Source organism: Heteronotia binoei, chromosome 6 (genome assembly GCF_032191835.1).
Source record: "Heteronotia binoei isolate CCM8104 ecotype False Entrance Well chromosome 6, APGP_CSIRO_Hbin_v1, whole genome shotgun sequence".
NCBI classification, from domain to species: domain Eukaryota; kingdom Metazoa; phylum Chordata; class Lepidosauria; order Squamata; family Gekkonidae; genus Heteronotia; species Heteronotia binoei.
In genome coordinates, this window is record NC_083228.1 from 89757521 (window position 1) to 89776901 (window position 19381).

At 40.8% G+C, this 19381-nt stretch overlaps 1 protein-coding gene across 1 annotated transcript in view; it reads left to right on the top strand.

Moving 5' to 3' along the window:
* Nucleotides 1-19381, top strand: part of ANKMY1 (ankyrin repeat and MYND domain containing 1) — a 45989-nt gene that overhangs the window by 12010 nt on the left and 14598 nt on the right. Inside the window, exons 6-11 of the mRNA XM_060242148.1 lie at nucleotides 527-691; nucleotides 1621-1970; nucleotides 3324-3495; nucleotides 4755-4910; nucleotides 5547-5693; nucleotides 14003-14110. Of these exons, the coding sequence (XP_060098131.1) occupies nucleotides 527-691; nucleotides 1621-1970; nucleotides 3324-3495; nucleotides 4755-4910; nucleotides 5547-5693; nucleotides 14003-14110 (1098 nt within the window). The remainder of the gene's footprint in view (nucleotides 1-526; nucleotides 692-1620; nucleotides 1971-3323; nucleotides 3496-4754; nucleotides 4911-5546; nucleotides 5694-14002; nucleotides 14111-19381) is intronic.

Genomic DNA, 19381 nt, shown 5'->3' on the forward strand with positions numbered 1-19381 from the left:
TTTGTCTACTGGTCTGATTAAAGCTCTGGTAGAATATTATTTACTAAAAATTCTAATAGTTTCCACCAGATTTCAGCACTATGCAGAGGCAGAAACCTGGAGTGCCATTGGCTTTCTTGTGAGTTGCAACAACTTAAGACTCATAAATATAAACAAACATGACCAGAGGAAATAACTTTGAAAGCAATAAGAGCAGTAAAACTTTAAAGATGAAGCAAGGTGACTGTTTCACTCTAGGCTGTAGCCTGGTTAATAGAAAATATATGAATAACATGGTCAAAGGGGCGTAATTCCAGTGCCCCCTTTCTGCCCTCTTGCCTCTTAGCATCCCCCGTGTAATCACATTGCCCTTCAGGGGGCAGTATTGCCCACTTTGGGAACCACTGGTGTAAAGTATGTTTCTGTCTGTAAAGAGAGGCTTACAACCTGAAACTCTTTTTTCTCAAATTAAGGTTTAAAAATATTAGAATTCAGAAGAAGACATTACTTCTGTATGAAAATAACTCAGTTTATTTCCCTTTGGCAGATGAATTACCATGATGATATCATCAATCTTCTTCTTGATAATGGGGCTGATGTGAATAAATGCAGTGATGAAGGATTATCAGCTCTATCTATGTGCATTATTCGTTATTTCCCTGCAGAATCATTTCAGCCCAATATTGCTGAAAGGAATATTTCTAGAAGAGAGGTCAGTCTTTCATAAATCTGTAGGTCTGAAATACAGTAGCGTGAAGTGCATTACCATTTTTTTTCAACAAGTTGCTTCAGGTTTACATTATTTACTTGACTGATCTTGCTACTCAAAGTTGATTGAGTACAGGATGTAATAACAGTCAGACAGCTGCTTTGCTTGGCATCCCAGGGCTGTCTTGTAGTTGAATGAATTACCCCCTCTGGTTGTGTAGTTACGTGAAGTGTTGAACACAATACAGGGCACAACTGTCACATCACTTAGATTAACAGTTGTGGCTGTTAAAAAGAAAACACATTTCAAAATAGGAAAGGGGTGCCAAAAGAAGTCTTTGGCAAAGTGCAGTGCATAAAAAGCAAAAAAATAAAGATGCAACTCTGAGATGTATATTCAAGGCTTTAATTTCTGTGCTGCTAGATACTAGGGTGGAATCCAGCAGGTTAAATTATCATGTACAGCAGTTTGTGCTGAAGAGCCAGAGGTTTGAGATGTGTGGGCAGTGGCAGTGGTTTGTTAAGTGTCTAGAAAGCAAGCACAGTTTGTGGTTGACTTCCTCTTCCTGATCCTCACCCCCAGCACTGCCATGTATGAAGCGGATGCAGGACCATTTTATTTTGTAACATGCTCCTTATATAAGCGAGGTGACAAAAATAGGTAGCAAATTTACACATTGGTAAAAGTTGGATTTTTCCTAAGTATCCTTTTTGGTTTTAAACAGTTTGTTTTAAGACTTTCTAGTTGTAATACAGATCTTGACTATGTACAGGCAGTGTTTATTGAATAAACTTCTTAATGTAACTTGATTAGACTTTTGCTACTTTTATCTGAATATGAATGTATTAAAACTCAAACTGATAATAATGATGTAGTTTCTCTTGTTAGTGTAGAGAAGCCCCTTTGTTATACCCTATCTTTTCCTTGTATAGGGACCAGAAGAAACAGGTTCAGATACACAGTTAGAACACAGAGAATCCTCGAGCTCTGCCTGTGCATCCACTGGAGGAGTAACAGTCTCTGCTGATAAGACAGATTTTGGCTCAGAGACTGCGGCTAAGTCTTCAGAAGATAGAGGGTCTCGAGCTGAAGAAAAGAGGACCATATGCAGCACTGAGACCCATTATGGTGTTTACAACTTTAAGATGACTGTTTCTAGAGAAATGTTGCAGCACGGCGCAGCTATTCTCAGTCAACACATGTTGAACGTACCCTACACCCCTGATGTTGGGGAAATTCAGCATGAAGGTCCATTGAGAAGGATGGCAATGTCCATAACAGAGTAAGTAGCTACAGAAGAATACAGAAGAATAATCTTCAGGAGTAAGTCAGGGTTCCCCATTAGTACCTGTAGTGTGACATGTGGAGGGTGGGCTAGGAGTACCCAGCATGGGAGAGGGCTAATGACATTACCGGCCTCTTGTAGGCTAATTTGGCTACTGCCTAGGCCAGGGGTGTTGAACACATTTCTTATGAGGACTGGATCTGACATAAATGAGACCTTGTTGGGCTGGGCCATGTGTGTACCTATTTAAGATTAGGTAGCAGAGATATAAACTTTTTAAAGGACACAGACAAACATGACTAAAGATTAACCCCCCCCCCCTTAAAGCAGGCTTAAAACATTAGCACTTGTTGGTCTTAAATGTGCTTTCTTTGTATTTCTCCCATGGAATTCAGGGAACTGGGCAAAGGAAGCTCTGGCTCTTTCCCTCCCTCCCCAGGGCACCAAAAGGAGAAGCCTCAACCAATGGAGAAAATTGAGGTTTTGCTCTGTAGCTCCTGTGTGATTGAGTAAGCCTGGCAAAGCAAGCTGAGATGCAGAAGGAAGCAAGAGAGAGGGAGAAGGAAGCAGATGACAGCCAGTTGCTTGGGGGCCTGATAGGAGCCCTCTGGGGGCCTGATTCAGCCCCTGGACCGCATGTTTGACACCCCTGGCCTAGGCTGTCTGCGTTGCTGTTGATCTCTCTTCCTCTGAAAAACAAATAATAAAAAAATATTACTGTGGGATATGCACAACTTAAAAAAAATTAGCCAAAACATACTTCCAATTTTCAAAAACATAGACGGGTGTTATATATAGGTATCTGACTCCAGAGAAATTATATGTGCAATGTAGCTGTTGAATCAATTAGCATTTGAGATGTTGCAGCCAAATACAAAACAGGGTTTTTTTGGCAGTGGAAGATTGGATAAGACAACAGATTACAGCAGTTACATTCTAGCAGTTTCTTTTGTGTGATGTATTATACATAACCATAGTAGTTATTGTTTAAGTTTTGAAATCTTCCAAGAGGCTTGTGTGATCATTATAAATTTCAAGCCTTTGTCCTGTCCAGTCACATCCAGAAACTTGGTTCCTGTGTCTTTTGTTTGCATTCTTCCTTCTCCAGTTCTTACATTGACAGTGCAGAATTTAGACGGGCGTAAGTCTAAATATCCTCCAGGGCTAGTCACTGTTGTCCAATGTGAAATATAAATGGTGCTTTCTTAGAACAGTGCATGAAAGATAGAATCTCTTGTTTTTGTATCATCATGTGTCACTCTAGGATTAGAAATGCTGTTTTTTAAAGAATGTTTTTAATAGCTGATAATTTCAACAGCTGATAAGACTCATATTGTTTGCTGATTTTAGACACAAAAAGAGATGGGCTACAATCAAACTGCTCCTGAAGAGAGGTGCAGATCCCAATATAAGCTGCAACCCTATGCACGTCCTTTTCTTTGCCGTGAAATCTGCAGATGTTGAAGTAGTGAAATTACTTTTAGAAGCTGGAGCAAGGACGGATATAAGGCTTCCAGCCAGAGTAAGGATGACCTGTTGGCTTGATTAATATTGGTACAAAGCTGTAGAATGTGACAGTGCGTTATCAGGCACCAAAGCTCTTGTATTAGTTTTGTAGTCTAATTCAAGCTGGCACAGCTTGAGATCCATCAACCCAAGTACAGCCCACCATTAAGGGATGGTGGTTGGCCATATGCTTGACAGTTCATGTTTTTACAGTTGAAGTCAAGAATCCAAACCAGGAGATTAATTGAGCCCTTAATAGTTAATTTTATATTTAGCTTGGTAGATCATAGCTTGTGCAGACCTCATCTAGTAAAATGCTGGTTTACATATTCAGGTTTGGGATTTCAAGAAGAAATTGTTGAATCGACCTGTTCAGTTAACTATTAAAAAACTTCCTTCTCTAAAATTAGATTTTTAGGAATATGCTTATGAGACCAAAGCTGAAACCATGACATGGAACCATAGCTTTTAAAGACTATTTAGTTTCTTTAGATTTATACTCTGAATTTAAAATACATTTTACGGCATCAGCACAAAATGTGGTTTATGTTATGAAGGGTTCCTTATGAAGGGATGTGTGCTGCATCTGAGGTTGCAACCAAGTTCTCTGTATCCTCAATTGATTTTGGGCTGCAGAGACTGTGAAGATGTGTGGCATATGGAGAAGCTTTTTTTCTTTCTGAAATGTGGTAAGGAATGTTCCCAAAGAAGGGTTAAGGTGGGAAGTCTTGCTTTGACATAAGCTCTTTTGAGAATCAGATCTTCCTAAATGAACCCATCCTTCCTGGACTGGTTTTACACCATGCAGTGTAGACGTCTGATGCATCTATCCAATGGAGTTTGGCTGCATTTCTTATTAGAGTGTCAGAGTTAGGATCTGGGACATCCCAGGTTTGGATTCTCATTCTCCCATAAAGAATGACTTTGGACCTCTCTCTGCCTTACCTACCTCACAGCATTGTTTGGGGAATAAAATGGTGGAGAGAAGAACGATGTAAGCCCCCTTGGGTTTCCATTGAGGAGAAAGTTGAGGTAGAAATGAAGTAAATAAAATAATATAAAATACAAATAAAGGGTTCTAGTTTTTCAACAAACAAGTATCAGGCAATTAATTGTGATCTTTGATTTTGGTGTCTTTAATTTTAAGCTTTAATCTTAGCTAAAATTCTTTTTAAGCTGGAGTGGCTTATTGCCATGAGCTACTGTGCCAGGGACAGATATTAGTGAAATCTTCATGTGATTGCTTTGTAGGTAAATATATGATTTATTTTACAGCTTGGTGGTGTAGCTCCTCTTCATATTGCTGCTGCCCTTTCTGATGAAGAAGGCATTAAAATAACAGAATTACTTCTTCATTCAGTAGCAGACCCTGATGTTAGGGCAGAAGATGCTGATGACATATATAAACAAGACAGGATTGGCCTCAGTAAGGTATGTTTGTTTTACCCCAGTACTGTCATCTAGATCTATAGGAGTAGACTTTTCCCCTTTTTTCAAAGTGTTGTGTAAATCAGTTGGACTGGAACACAGTAATTCTACTATTGATCATAGTTTGAGTCCAGTGGCAAAAAGTTCAGCTGCTTCAGACCAACGCAGCTACCTACTTAATTCTATTGAGCAAGTAACTGCTTCTGAAAAAACAAACATAAAATGGGATCACAACAATATATAATTCAGTTCATTCAGTTACAAACTTCTATGTGTAATGTTCCATGACTAACAATGCCATTCTAAGCAGAGCTGTTTACTTCAGTGGACCTACAAAGATGTTATTCTGCTTAGGGTGGCATTGGTGGTCTATCTGTCTTTCAGTCTGCCCACTTTTCTTGCTTTGATGTTGTGCAGGGCAGGAGACTGTAGGCCTGATTATGAGCATTTCCAGGCAGAATGATCTCTCAGGTAGGCCAGTGTCCAGCATCTGGAAAGCTGGTGCCAGTTTGAGTAGAAGGCACTAGATTGCATGAAACACTAATGTGATTCAGACTATCAATATGTACTGGCTCTAAACTTCTTGAGGTCTCTGGAGCCATCTGCATATGTGGTTTCCTTTCCCACTTCTCCCTGTAGACTGAGCCTCCTGAGGCAATATCGGTGATGAAAATATATAATGAAACTGGACCACCCAAAGGCTTTTACACAGAATGTACCATTACCCCAGAGGAAGGTGGGAGGACGCCCCTTCATATTGCATGTGAGAGGGATGACAATCATAAGGTGCGTGGTAACTGGAAATCCTCTTTTCTCTCAAGTTGAAGTATTCTAGCATTTGTGATCTTTACCCCTTCAAGTCTTTCAGATGTTATCTTGGTAAGGAAATCATATTTTGATAGTGGGGAATTGTATATTGGTTTTCTATGAGAAACATCCAACTGCCTCTACTTTGCTAATATTGATGGTTTGATCTCAAAGCCTTAGGGTCTAGTAGTTTGAGGAATTTCAGTCATTCGAGAACTGGGATCCAGGCTGCTGCATTAAATCAAAAGCTCAGTATGTACAGTCAGATGTGCAGTCAGCACTGACCCACCAGCTATTCTTCTGCTGGACACAGATATCCTTTGTCCAGATTGCAGGGCTGGACAAATATTTTTATTGCATTTTATTAGATGTGTAATTTTGTTAGATTTGTTTAAAAAAAACAAAGAGATTATTAAACAAAATTCCTGTAATGTTTTTGATAGCTACATATGAAAGAAAATAAAAGTCTCCCTAAATCTAATGGGTGAGTGAAACCCCCTGTATAGAAGAGGATATGCAAGACATTGTTTTGGTCTGTCTGTTCACTCTTTTCTCCAAAAAATATGCAGCCCTAGAGTTAAACAATAAGGGCACAGTCTTGCCAGTGTGTCTGAGATGGTGAATCCAAGCAGCAGTGCCCTGTCACTGGCATATAAAGCCCGTCTTTTTTGTGATGGTGAATCCAAGCAGGCCTCTGTGTTTCAAAGTTGTTGTATACCCAAACTTCATTTATTCAGACCACAAGCAGGGCGAATGAAATGCAGGTCAAAAGTTTGGATTTTGAAAGTGCAGCTAGAGGTTCAGCAACAAACACAAGAAGAAGTCTGCAATTTAGGGGCTTGTGGACTTGAAGACTAGTCATTTACAGGCCAGTAGGCATCCCTTGTGATGTGAGAGAGAGAGACTTCATTCCACTTCATTTTTGGGCTTCCATTTTGAGTGAGGTGTTCTACTGATTGTTGAGACAGTTTGCAATAAGAAATAGTAGAGCCTCATTCAAAACTCTTAATCTAGAGTAATAATATCCCAGTTGTTTAGTTATGCTGTGGTGAAGAACTTGATGCAAATATCCTGTTTTTTGGATGCAGTCCAGCTAAATCAGCCTGGCCACCAAAATGGCAAGGGAGCTGTCCAGCAGTGCCAGCAAGTTGGGCAAAGGTTACTGACTTGGAGTCTTCATTAACAGGACTGATGTACAGGCAGTTCAGGAACTAGATAATAAGAGATGGTCCATAGGAATGTTGCATCGGTAACTTGCAGCAACTTTTGTAGCTTGTGTGACCACCCCATCTTTATGGTGCCAAGTGTGGTTTTGGTCCTGACAGAACTTAAAGCAAAATAGCATCTTTTTGAGCTGGGCAGTGAAATAAGATGCCCTGGGCTGGCAAATAAGAATTTTATTTATTTATTTGGTTTATTTATATTACGCCCTTTCCCATACGGGCTCAGGGCGGATCACAGTCATAATAAAACAGTTAAAATACAGCAATGGCTCAATAATATACCAATAAAGGAAAGGAAAGGTCCCCTGTGCAAGCACCAGTCGTTTCCGAATCTGGGGTGATGTTGCTTTCATAACGTTTTCACAGCAGACTTTTTATGGGGTGGTTTGCCATTGCCTTCCCCAGTCTTTTAAACTTTCCCTCCAGCAAGCTGGGTACGCATTTTACTGACCTCGGAAGGATAGAAGGCTGAGTCAATCTTGGGCCGGCTACCTGAATTTAGCTTCCGCCAGAATCGAACTCAGGTCATGAGCAGAGAGTTCAGACCACAGTACTGCAGTACTGCTGCTTTACCACTCTAAGTCATGGGGCGTCAGATAGGATGCTAGCTGTTTGACCTGCCGGAGATGATGAAATGCAGATCACACAACTGCAGTGGCCTGGGCCTCCATAGAAAGGAAGACATCCAGTGTCACGCCCAGACTCCTCACCTTCTGGGATTTGTATTAAGCTGGTCGGATGACCGTGAATAAAGAACTACTACTACCTTCTGGGATGGCACAAGAGGAGCACCATCCAGGGTGGGGAGACGGATGTCTGATCTTAGCTCCCCTCAGCTCAGGTACAGGACCTCCATTTTAGCTGGATTAAGCTTCAGCCGGCTTAACTGCAGCCATCCAGCCACAGCTTCTAGCACCCTGGTCAAATGTTCAGGGGCGGCATCTGCATGGCCATCCATCAGCAGATAAAGCTGGGTGTCATCTGCATACTGGTGACAACCCAGCCCAAAACCTCGGGCAATCTGGGGAAGAGGGCGCATATAGATGTTAAACATAATCAGCGAAAGAATAGCTCCCTGTGGCACACCACATTTGAGTGAGTGCTGCAGGGAGATCTGCTCACCAATTGCCACCCTTTGTCCCCGATCACGGAGAAAGGAGGAGAACCACTGTAAGGCTTCCCCCTGAACTCCTATATTGGCAAGGCAGTGGGTCATTAGGTCGTAATTGACCATGTCAAATGCTGCTGAAGGGTCTAACAACAATAGCAGTGCTGACCAGCCTTGATCCAGATGCCTTCTAAAGTCATCAGTGAGAGCAACCAAAGCAGTCTCCATCCCATGGCCAGGACAAAAGCCAGATTGGAAGGGATCAAGGGTAGAGGTATCCTCCAGGAAAACTTGGAACTGCTCTGCCACCGCTTTCTCAATTATCTTACCCAGGAACAGTAGATTTGACACTGGGCGGTAATTGGCCAGGACCATCGGGTCCAAAGATGGCTTTTTTAAAAGCGGATGAACCACTGCCTCTTTAAGTTTAGCTGGAAAAGTCCCTGTTTCCAGAGACAAGTTAACAACATCAGCTAAAGGACCTTGGATACCCTCGCCACCTGTTTTAAGAAGCCAGGATGGACAGGGGTCCAATGGGCAAGTGGTCGGCTTCACTGCAGCCAAGATCTTGTCCACATCTTCCCGAGAAAGGCGGCTGAAGTGGTCCAATGTGGGTCCAGAGGATGGACAACAGGCTTCCAGTACCCGTACTGTATCAACTGTGGCTGGAAGAGCTTGGCGGAGAGTCAAGATCTTGTCTGCAAAATAAGTCGCAAAAGCCTCACAGCCTATCTCCAATTCCCTAGCTTTTAGATTGCCTGTCGGCACTGTAGTTAATGAACAAATTAACCTAGATAATTGGGTTGGGCGCGAATTTGCTGACGCAATGGAGGCTGCAAAGAATTCCTTCTTAGCGGACTTCACTGCCTTCTCATAGGTCTTCATAAACACTATAAGAAGTTCTGGACCACTCTATAAGAAGGTCATGAGACCTCCACCACACTCGCTCTAGCTGTCTAAGTTGGCGCTTCATTCTCTTCAGCGCCATCATATACCATGGAGCTGATTTAGTACGGCGACGAATAGGGCGCTGGGGAGCAATGTCATCAGTGGCCGCAGAGAACTGGGAATACCAGTCCTCTACTAGCTCATCTAACGACCCACCAGTCATTAGTCTCAATTCTTCTGGGTCCATGAGTGGGACCTCCTCCTGGGTGAGGGATTCCCTCTGGAAAACTACCCGTGTGTATTAGGGTTTATAGAGGGAGAGGACTCCTCTCCTGAGGAGGGCTCATCTTGTTTTGATGTTGGGCTTGTGCATGTCCTGAGAACAAATGGACATGCCTGTGCCATGGCTTGGGTGGAAGATTGGAATGGGTTTATTTTCTCTTTTATTTGCTCACCAGTTGCCACAGTTATGAATCTTTTGTGTGTCACAAGGGGGAGAGCCTGTGGCTCAGTGATATGGCATCTGCTTTGTATACAGAAGGCCCTGGGCTGGATCCTTGGCATCTTCACTTGAAAGGTAATAGGTGATGTGAAAGAGCAGACCTCTGCCTGGAGCCTTGGAGAGCTGCTGCCAGTCAAAGTAGACAGTACCAGCCACTATAGATCAATGGTCTAATCCAGTATAAGGCAGCTTCAGGTGTTTATGTGTGTTCAAATACCTAAGGGGAACTGCCAGAGACAACACAATAATTGGACTGTTTTGTGAACTGTTTTGTCAACTGTGTGGTGTAACACTCAAATGTTGGAATGCTCATGTAACTCTTCAAAAATTAATAGGTGGCAAACAGCAAGGATCATTATTTTGGGGTCCTGTTGCTTTTAAAATAGTTGATTTGGTTATTTGAGTGGTTTCCTGTACTGAAGTTCACATCATGTCTTTCCCCAGTCTGTCCTCCTCCCAAAAATGAACATGGTTGTATCTATTCTACCTCCCTACTATTTCTCTTGCTAATACTATCGAGACTGTCTATTATGCTGTTGGTGCTGAAACAGTCCTCTGGCAAAACAACAATTTGGAGCAATTTGAAGCCTTGGCCAGTAGAGGTCCTTAGTGTTTCATTGGATAAAAATGCAATATTATTTTCTTCATACTGCAGTAAGTCTGGAATTCAAATCCATTAATAACAAGGGTAACTTGTACTGGCCTGTGATCTGGAGGAAGTGGATGGCCATTAGCAAAGCTGACAGAAGAAACAGCAAACTAAAACAAACAAAGATAGAAAGGTATAGAAATAGAGTATAATTTAATGATAGGGCCAAACTGTAATCCAATTGGCTGTGAGCCTGCCTGATGCTTAAGGGCAGCTTATACAAATGGCTTCATAACATGTGAAGTTTATGTGTGTACGGGGATAATGAATGGTCCTGGTTTGTCCTGTTTGGTGAACAAATCACAGCTTGCTTTTACTACTTGTAACGTGAAGTTCCTCTTAAGTTTGGGTCAGCAACATGTAGCATTTTTGAGGTTCTTGCAGAACTGTCCTGCATCCAAATGTTGGTCTCCTCAGCCATTCTTCTATATTGCTCAGTTCTATGCCAGAGATGAGCCATTTCTTCCAGTCTTGGATCAGAATAAGCCTTTTGTTATTCCATTTGAGGCATATCCTATAGCTTTGGTCAGGGGTGAAATTCTAGCAGGAGCTCCTTTGCATATTAGGCCATACCCTGCTGATGTATCTAATCCTCCAAGATTAGAAAAAAGAGTTTACAAAAAAGAGCCTTGTAAGCTCCTGGAGGATTGGCTACATCAGGGGTGTGTGGCCTAATATGCAAAGGAACTCCTGCTAGAATTCCACTCCTGGCTTTGGTTAAAAAATCTTTTTTAGACCTCAGATTACAATTGATTCCCAAAGAAAACATGATGGCAGCATTGGCCACAACCAAATTTTATGCATATTGATTAACCGTAGTATAGCTCTAAAGACAAGTGGAACCTTAAGGCTCTGAACTGATCATGTGCTTTTACTTTTAACAATATGGTTTGGCTTGTATCTTTGCTATATAGGATTTGTTGAAATACCCCAAAGCTTGCATACTCTAGTAGAGTTTTCTTGTAAGATTAGAAGGCAAGATATTCCTCTGAAAATAAAAAAAAATCATGGCACTCGCTTGTTTCTAGCAAGTCACAGAATAAAACCAAAGCTCCAGGTAACAGTAATGGTATCTCCATTTCTAGACCTGTATTCTAGACTTGCATAAATTAGAATAACTGAAGCAGCTCTGAATCTCTCCCCTTCTTTCCTCTACTCTCTTTTACCTACCCTCCCCCCTAATTTGTGTTCAGTTTTGTGAGGCTGAAATTGGTTTGTCTAAGTTCTGCAGCAGCAAGGTATGCCTGTCCACCTTAGCATAGGTAGATGTTTAGAATGCCATCTCTGCTCTTCTCTATTCAGTATGTAGTTCCTTATAATAAAGGACTACTATTTTTATTCTGAAGCAGCCAGTCTCATGTGAAACATTGATTATATGGTGATTACATTGTTAAAACGGTTTAAAAGATGGGGAAAAATTGAGCATTATGTTGAAAGCATTTAGAGATTTCTCATTAAACAACTAGGGTTTTTTGTTAATTACTTTTGATGATTGGTCTTGTATAAATTAGCAGTATTGGGAAAAGTCCTATTTGATGGACCATAATGAGTTGCAACCAATACTCCTTTATTCAGGAGTTGATTACTTCATTGACGTGTATTTCTTACCTTGCAGTTTTTTATTACTGCCTTCAGTTACATAAATAAAAAGTCAATAACAACTTTACCTCTCTTATTCGCTCATACATAATTAAGAATCTGTAATTGCAGCAGGTCTTTATTTACATCAGTATAGTTCTTTTTTTAAGCATCATTTTGCTGCTGCTGTTGAATTTTCAAGTCATAATAGGAAACTCAATTTTTACTGCAGTGTTTCTTTTGTGCTTGTGCTTTCAGTGCCATCACCTAAAAATGTTCATTTACCAAGTATAGTTCTATGCAGGCTGAAATTTGGGACAAGTTCTTGAAAGATAATTTTGACTGCATTTGCATTTTTTGGTCTCTTAGTTAGATGCATTTTCTTTTGTTGCATTTCTGGCTTCTTTATAAACTTTTGTATCAATGATCAGTCACATCAGTCGCAGAGAACAGCCTGATACAATCATTGATTTGCTGTTCTGCCCGCACTCCCCCTTCCTATGCAATATTTCCTCAAGGCCCTTCTGTAGGAGAGCTGCTGCTTTCTTGCATGCTGCATTAACCACATGTAAAAAAAAATCCCACTCTTTTCATCTACTGAAAAAAATTCTCCCATTTAGTATGGGTTAGGTTCCAAAGGGTTGCTGCAGGTGAGCCTGAAGGCCTTGGCCTACACCCAGTAGAATTTTTGACACCATATAATGTCACAAACTGTTTTGAAAGTCCCCTCAGTTTCAGAAGTAGTTTGCTATATGGTGTGAAGTGCAGCTGTTTGAAAAATGCAAGACCAAAGCCCTCTTGGATATGTGGTGCTAGGCATGTGGTTCTTTGGTTCCTAGCTGTTGTCTTATTCATTATTTTGACAACATTTACCAGCCATTCATTTGAATTGCTATATCAATATTTAATGCCAGTAAATGTTATTTCTTTTTGTGTGGTCAGTTCTGTGTGCTTAAGGTTTCAGTGGGGAGGAGTAATAGGCCAAAAAGATTGCCTAAAAGCTTTGTTTGCATAGCCACTACAAGAAACTCCAGAGGTCAAGGTGCTTTTAATTTCTTGACTGAGGTGAGCTCTACAGAAAGCATTAGTTATCATTTATTAAGTACTGCCATTGGTGCATGAAGTTCTTTATAGAGTAACCAACATATGCAACATCACCCTATGACACTGATATCTAAATTTCAGTAACAGGCGTGAGTGATGACCTGGAGGAAAAGGTAAAAGGAAAAGCTTACTTTAGTTTCAATTAAGAGGGTGAATCTAAATTATGAAGCCAAAAACTCCTTACAAGGCCACCTTAATATGCTCTCTTCTGTAGTTATGGAACAGATAACTTTTGGTGCTTTTCCTAATCCATTCATCAAGATCCAGAACTCTTTCTGTGCTGAAATGTTCAGAGCTGATCTGTGCACACGTTCTCCCATTAATTCTAGGAGAGTAGGGAAATCTACACATGCAAAGGGGTGTACATGGGGATCTTTGCTTTCCGCTGAAGTAAGAGAGCACATTCTTGTGGGTGGGGGATCTTTGAATGAATTGGAATCTTCATGTTAATCCTACTGAATGCAAATCTAGGAATTTCTTCGTTTACTCAGTTTATTTATCATCTTTCTAGATCAGACTCAAGGTGAATTAACAAATGCTATAAACCATGCAATAAACTGGTAGAATACATACAATATGAAGCGCAGTAAAACACCATTAGGCAATTAGGAATACAGTAAACTAGGGTTATTTGTTTATGTTTCTTACAGTCCTTCTTTCTCACTGGGACTCAGTGTGGACATTATTAGAGAAGACAGAAATAAAAACAGTATAAGCTACTGTAAACAATGCAGTATGATAAAGGGAGGCAAAAATAAGAGAAAATTGCTTTAAAATATCAGCAGAAAATCTACAACCCTATTTTAAGTGTAAAAAGTGTATTTTTATTTTACTACATTCCTGCTCCCTTTGTAATAAATGCATAATCAGTGCAATCCTAAACAGAGTTATACCATTCTAAACCCATTGATTTTAGTGGGTGTAGATGGTTGTAACTCTGTTTAGGATGGCACTGAAGATGTGTTTTTTATGTGCTAATCTCTGTGGAGTTACTGCATTTGGTTTTTAGTTTCTGCCAAGTGAGTTTGAACTGCTTTTGCTGAAACCTGTAGAAGTGAATGCCGATTCACCGTTTCCTTCAGTGTATAGCTTCAGATGAAATATCTGCATGCCTTTGCTCTAACAAATGTTATTTTAATTTAATTAATCTAATTTATTTAAAACAAATATTTAATCCCTTCATTTTGATAACCATGCTTTGTCTTTGTTGATTTTTATTTTATGCTTCCCTTTCAGAATGCAAGTGATGTTGTTCATCTTCTTTTAGATCACAATGCAAATCCGAATATCCTCTGGAGTGGCCATTCCCCTCTTTCGCTGGCCATTGCTAATGGAAATGATCTGGTGAGCATTAGTCTTTCCTCCCCACAAGTATATATAACTTTTTGCAAATAGATTATGGCTTCCTTTTAAATATTATTTTGAGCATTGCAGTCCTAAAAGGATGATTTCAACTCTTACAGTAACCAGTTGCAAGTTCTTCCTTCAGTGGTGTTGGTCTGCTTAGTGATCTGATTTAATTGTAATGGACAGAAGAAACAACCTGCCTTTCATTTAAACTGGGCCCTCAGCCACTACATATGCAGGGTTACCATGCCAAAGATCTATAGCTTGGGGTGAGCAGAGAGCTGACTTGCTAATAATACATGTATAACAGGGGTTGTATATGTAGCACCCCCATTTAAATAAAATGCAGAGTTGAATGGGGAAGTTTTTGACCTTCAATGTCACATTTGAATCGGGCCATATTTACGTTCTTTGAATCACAGGAAAAAAGTAACAAAAATGCGTGGATCATTACATTACTAATTACTTTAATGCACCTTTATTGGGGTCTTACTGGACTCCCAGACATGAACCCAGGAAGATGATATTACAACAAATGCAGCACAAACTTTTGTTTAATAATGGATTGAATCCAGTGCAGTGTTTCCAGAGGCACAAGAAGTTCTGCCTGCAGAACAAGACTTTCTCAGCTTCCTTCCCTCCACAACAGGGCCCCCCAATCTTGCAGGAGAAGGAGTCCCTAGGAACAGGATTTGCAGACGCATTTTGAGCAGCCATGGGAAGGGGAAACTGAGAATATATCCTTCATAGGTGAAACTTCTTGCATCTGGAGAATTGCTGTGCTGGCTCCAACCTAATGCCTTGTTCTATATTCTGCAGTTTGCAGACATCAGGTTTGCACATTTCAGTGTTATAGTTTTTAAAAAAAAGATGAGTAGAGTGAGGAGAGGCTGGTGGCAAAAGACGGTGACTGAATAGTTTTACCCTGCATAGCAAAAGTTGAGTACTACTTGTGGGGCTTTTTTTTTGTAGCAGGAACTCCTTTGCATATTATGCCACACCCCCTGATGTAGTCAGTCATCCTGAAGCTTACAGTAAGCCTTGTACTAAGATCTCTGTAAGTTCTAATATACCATACCATACCATACCATACCAAACCTTTAATGGCATAATAGATTCAGATAAAAATACACAGAATATAAAAATTTAAACATTGGAGATAAAATCAAAATAAAACCGAGCTTACAGATACATTCAAACATGGTCAGAATTAAATTTAAGGATGTCAGCCAGAAATTTTGCCACAGCCTCACTAACCACCCCCTCAGTATCACTCAATAAATAATAACAGGGTGGCAGAATAGACAAATCTGGAGAAAAAGAAAGCTTGCCAAATAAATCTTTACGGAGGTTATGGTAAAAAGAACAATCAAGCAATATATGCTGGATTGAGTCAGGGGTATTCGCTCCACAGGAGCAAAGTCTGTCGGCTAAAGGGACTCGCTGATATCTCCCTTGTAAAACTTTGGAGGGAAACGCGTTTAGTCTGGCCAACATAAATGCCCTGCGATGACTTGGAGTGGTTAGGTCTGATAGATAATTGGGCATTTGGCCACAAAAAGCATAAAGACCTAAGGAAGCTGGAGAGCAAGTATAAGGGAGAGTTGGCCGTAATTTCGTTTCCTCCAATTCCCACAGTCTCAGTTTAATACATCTGAAGATATATGACTCTTCAGAGGTAGAAAAATCATCTACCTCTAACCCCAATTGATTGAGTTTAGACAGAAGCACTGCTGTCCAGGACGAAATATATGGGTCTCTTTTCATACAATCAAGAAGGCTGTTGGGATCTGTTCTAAAATGAATTTTGAGCCAGAATTTAAACACTGCAATCCAGGCTTTTGTCTCCACCAAAGACTGACCCACTTCAGAGCAGAGAGCAAAGTAGGACACACATTTTGGCAAACCAAGAATTTGTCTAAAGAATGAGGCTTGAATGCCCTCCACTTTCCTGGTAAAAGCTGAGATCCATATAGGGATACCATAGAGGATTTGGGCAAGCGTTTTGGCTTTGAATACTTTAATAGCTGCTGGAACTAATTGGTTGCCCCTTGCAAAGAAAAACTGTTTAATTTGAGCAGCTGAACACTTAGCCAAGTTGATGGTGTTGTTACGATGTGAAACCCAGCTTAACTTGTGGTTAAAAGTGATCCCCAAGTATTTAAAATTTTTTGTTTGCTCGATTGTTGAATTGCCAATAAACCATCTCCGTGGGCCCCAGCAATTTGAAAAGACAACTACTTTAGATTTGGTATAATTGATAGTAAGTGAATTACAATTACAGTAGTCATAAAAGGCGTTCAAATACCTTTGCAGGCCCACTCTTGTACAAGAGAGGATGGTAGTGTCATCGGCATAAAGTAATAAGGGGACCGCTCGGCCTGCAAGTTTAGGCGGATGACCATTGATAGGGGTCAAAAATTGTGCCAGGTCAGTTAAAAATAAATTAAAAAGGTGTGGGGCCAGCACACAACCTTGTTTTACCCCCTTTAACACTGGGATTTTACTAGTCAAGTCACCGCTAGAAGAAAATTTCACTTGGCAAAAGGTATTAGAATGAAGTTTCCTCAAGAGAAACAGCAAACGAGGGTCCATTCCCAGGTAACCTAGCTTGATCCATAGTTGGGCTCTATCTATTGAATCAAAAGCACCCTTCAAATCGATGAAGGCAGCATATAATTTTTTAGACCCGGTATGCATATATTTTTCAGCAAGGAAGGCCAGAGTGCAGCAGTGATCCATAGCAGATTTGCCTTTGGAAAAGCCAATCTGTTCAGGACCTATGATGTTGCCTAGGCGCATCCAGTCAGTTAATCGGAGTTCTAAATGTTTTGCATACAATTTGCCCACTATAGATAATAAACTAATGGGGCGGAAGTTTTCTGGTAACTCCAACCCCCCCTTTTTGTATATTGGGATAATTATAGAGTCAAGCCAAGAGTCAGGGATGGAGCCATGCAGATCGATAAAAGAGAACAATTTTGCAAGGGGCAAGAGCCACCAATCGGCAAACTTTGTGAATACCTCAGCGGGAAGGCCATCAGGGCCAGGTGCTTTACCCGCTTTTAAATCCTTCAATAACTCACTGATTTCCTCTAGAGTTACTGGAGGCCAGACCGGCATATCAGTAACTGAGGGGTTTGCTAAGATAGGAGGGGATACACATGGGGCAGCAAAAATGTTAGAGAAGTAATCAACCCATGTTTGCTCAGAGATATTTGGGTCAGTAACAGAATTGTTTTTTAGATTACCTGAAATGATTCTCCAGAAGGCCTTATTATCGTTAGATTTTATCGAGTGGTAAAGTTGGTCCCATTTATTCTGAAAGAAAGCTTTCTTTTTGGATGTAGTAAGCTCCAGGTAGGCTGTCTTGTAAGCAATGTAGGCCTTAATTTTTGTTTGGTCTTTGGAGTGACAAGCCTCTTTAAAATGAGCTCTCAGTTCTTGTTTCCAAGCTAAACAATCTGTATCGAACCAGCTGGAGAAACTAGACCTAGACAAGATCACCGGTTTAGCTTTGGCACTACAATAATCAATTAATAATGAAAATCCTGAAAGGATTGAATCATCTGAATTGGAATTTATGATTGAATCCCTTAATCTGCATAGCGCTTCAGAGCCAAAGAGGGAAGAAAACTCCCTTTCTAGGGCCGGGGACCACTTGATTTTTTTTAGAACATTCTCAGGGGCCTTCATGGATTGGGAAGGTGATACCATATTAACCTCCAGATCCAATCGTAGGGATAGAGTTAGGGGCAGGTGGTCACTTTCTGTGCGCGGATCGATGTAAAAGTTATCGATAGATGACAGAAGGTTGGGTGAGCCCACACAAAAATCTATCACACTGCAACCCCTTGTGGAAAAAAAAGTAAAGTCATTTGCAGCTGGAAATTTGGAGAGACCATTAAATATTATAACATTGTGCGCTATGCAGAATTCAATTAATCTAAGACCCGCCTTATTGGTTAAAGTATCTTTAGAACAACGGGGTAAACATAGTTGTAGTGGAGGGGATTCAACCGCTTCAAAGCCAAAATGAGAGATCCATTTCTGATTGTTACTGCCTATCCGAGCATTAAAATCACCAAAAATCATGAGCTGAGCAGTATGGAATTTCCTAGACAAAGACGTCACATAGTCAGAAAATTTCTCCCAGACAGCATCAAACTCCAGCTCGCCATTAGAAGGGGCTAAATAAACATTAATCATGATTAGGGTCAGTGCTGGGGAGGACAGCAATAAAGCCTGGGCAATTGGCGGGCAAGGATCCAAGAGGATCACCTTAAATGGTAAGCTGGATTTCACCAAAGCAGCCATGCCTGCTTTACTGCGACCTTTAGAGTGAGATCTATAAGCGGGGAGATTAAAAACTTTAAAATCCGTCAGTCTAAAACTGTCTTCTGCCCATGTTTCCTGAAGGAAGACACAATCAAAGGATTTCAAAAAGTCCAAAAAATCTGAGTCATTCGCTTTACTCTTCCACCCAGCAATGTTCCAGGAGATGATGTGGATCTTCCTTGTGGCTTCCCTAGCTGGTAGTCAATCGATAATGGATATCCTTTCTAGAACCCTGGAGTCATCAGTGAAAATACAACCATTATGACTTGATTACCATTGAATCTCTTAATGATCAGTCTCAAATGCAGAGGATTCTGCTTACCTTTCAATCCTCCAACATTCCTTCACTAATTTTGAGGCGAAAGAATTACCTATGGTCAAAGGGGGTTTTCCCTGTTCGATCTTTTATTAACTCTCAAACTAATGCTCTGCTGCCTAACCTGTCCGCAGGGGTCAGGACACGAAGTAATCCCCATCTCTTGAAGAACGCATCATCTTCAGCGGCAAAATATAAGGCTGCAATGTGTCTTAAGGTATCCAGATCTGGTCAGTCCCAAGCAAACCCCGAGTTGCATAATGAGTCATCAGTGCAGCCCTCTATGGATGTGACGCATAGTCCCCTTAATGTTTCATTAGAAGATGACCTTTTGCAGTCATTTGGGAGTCTTCCAGCAAAAGATCAACAGGCGATACTCATAAGACTTGAAGGTACTAAGCTGCAGCTGCAAAGGTCTTTAGAGCCGGGGAAATCAGTTCCTTCAATCAACCTAGATCCTGCAAGCAACCCCCTGCCCCCTTGTCCCCCATCAGCTGACTTAATTGATCTGTCTATGGAACTCTCTCTAACTGGCTCAAGTTCTAATATACAAAGGAGTTCTTGCTACAACAAAACAAAACAAAACAAAAAACCCTGACTACTTGGCACATATT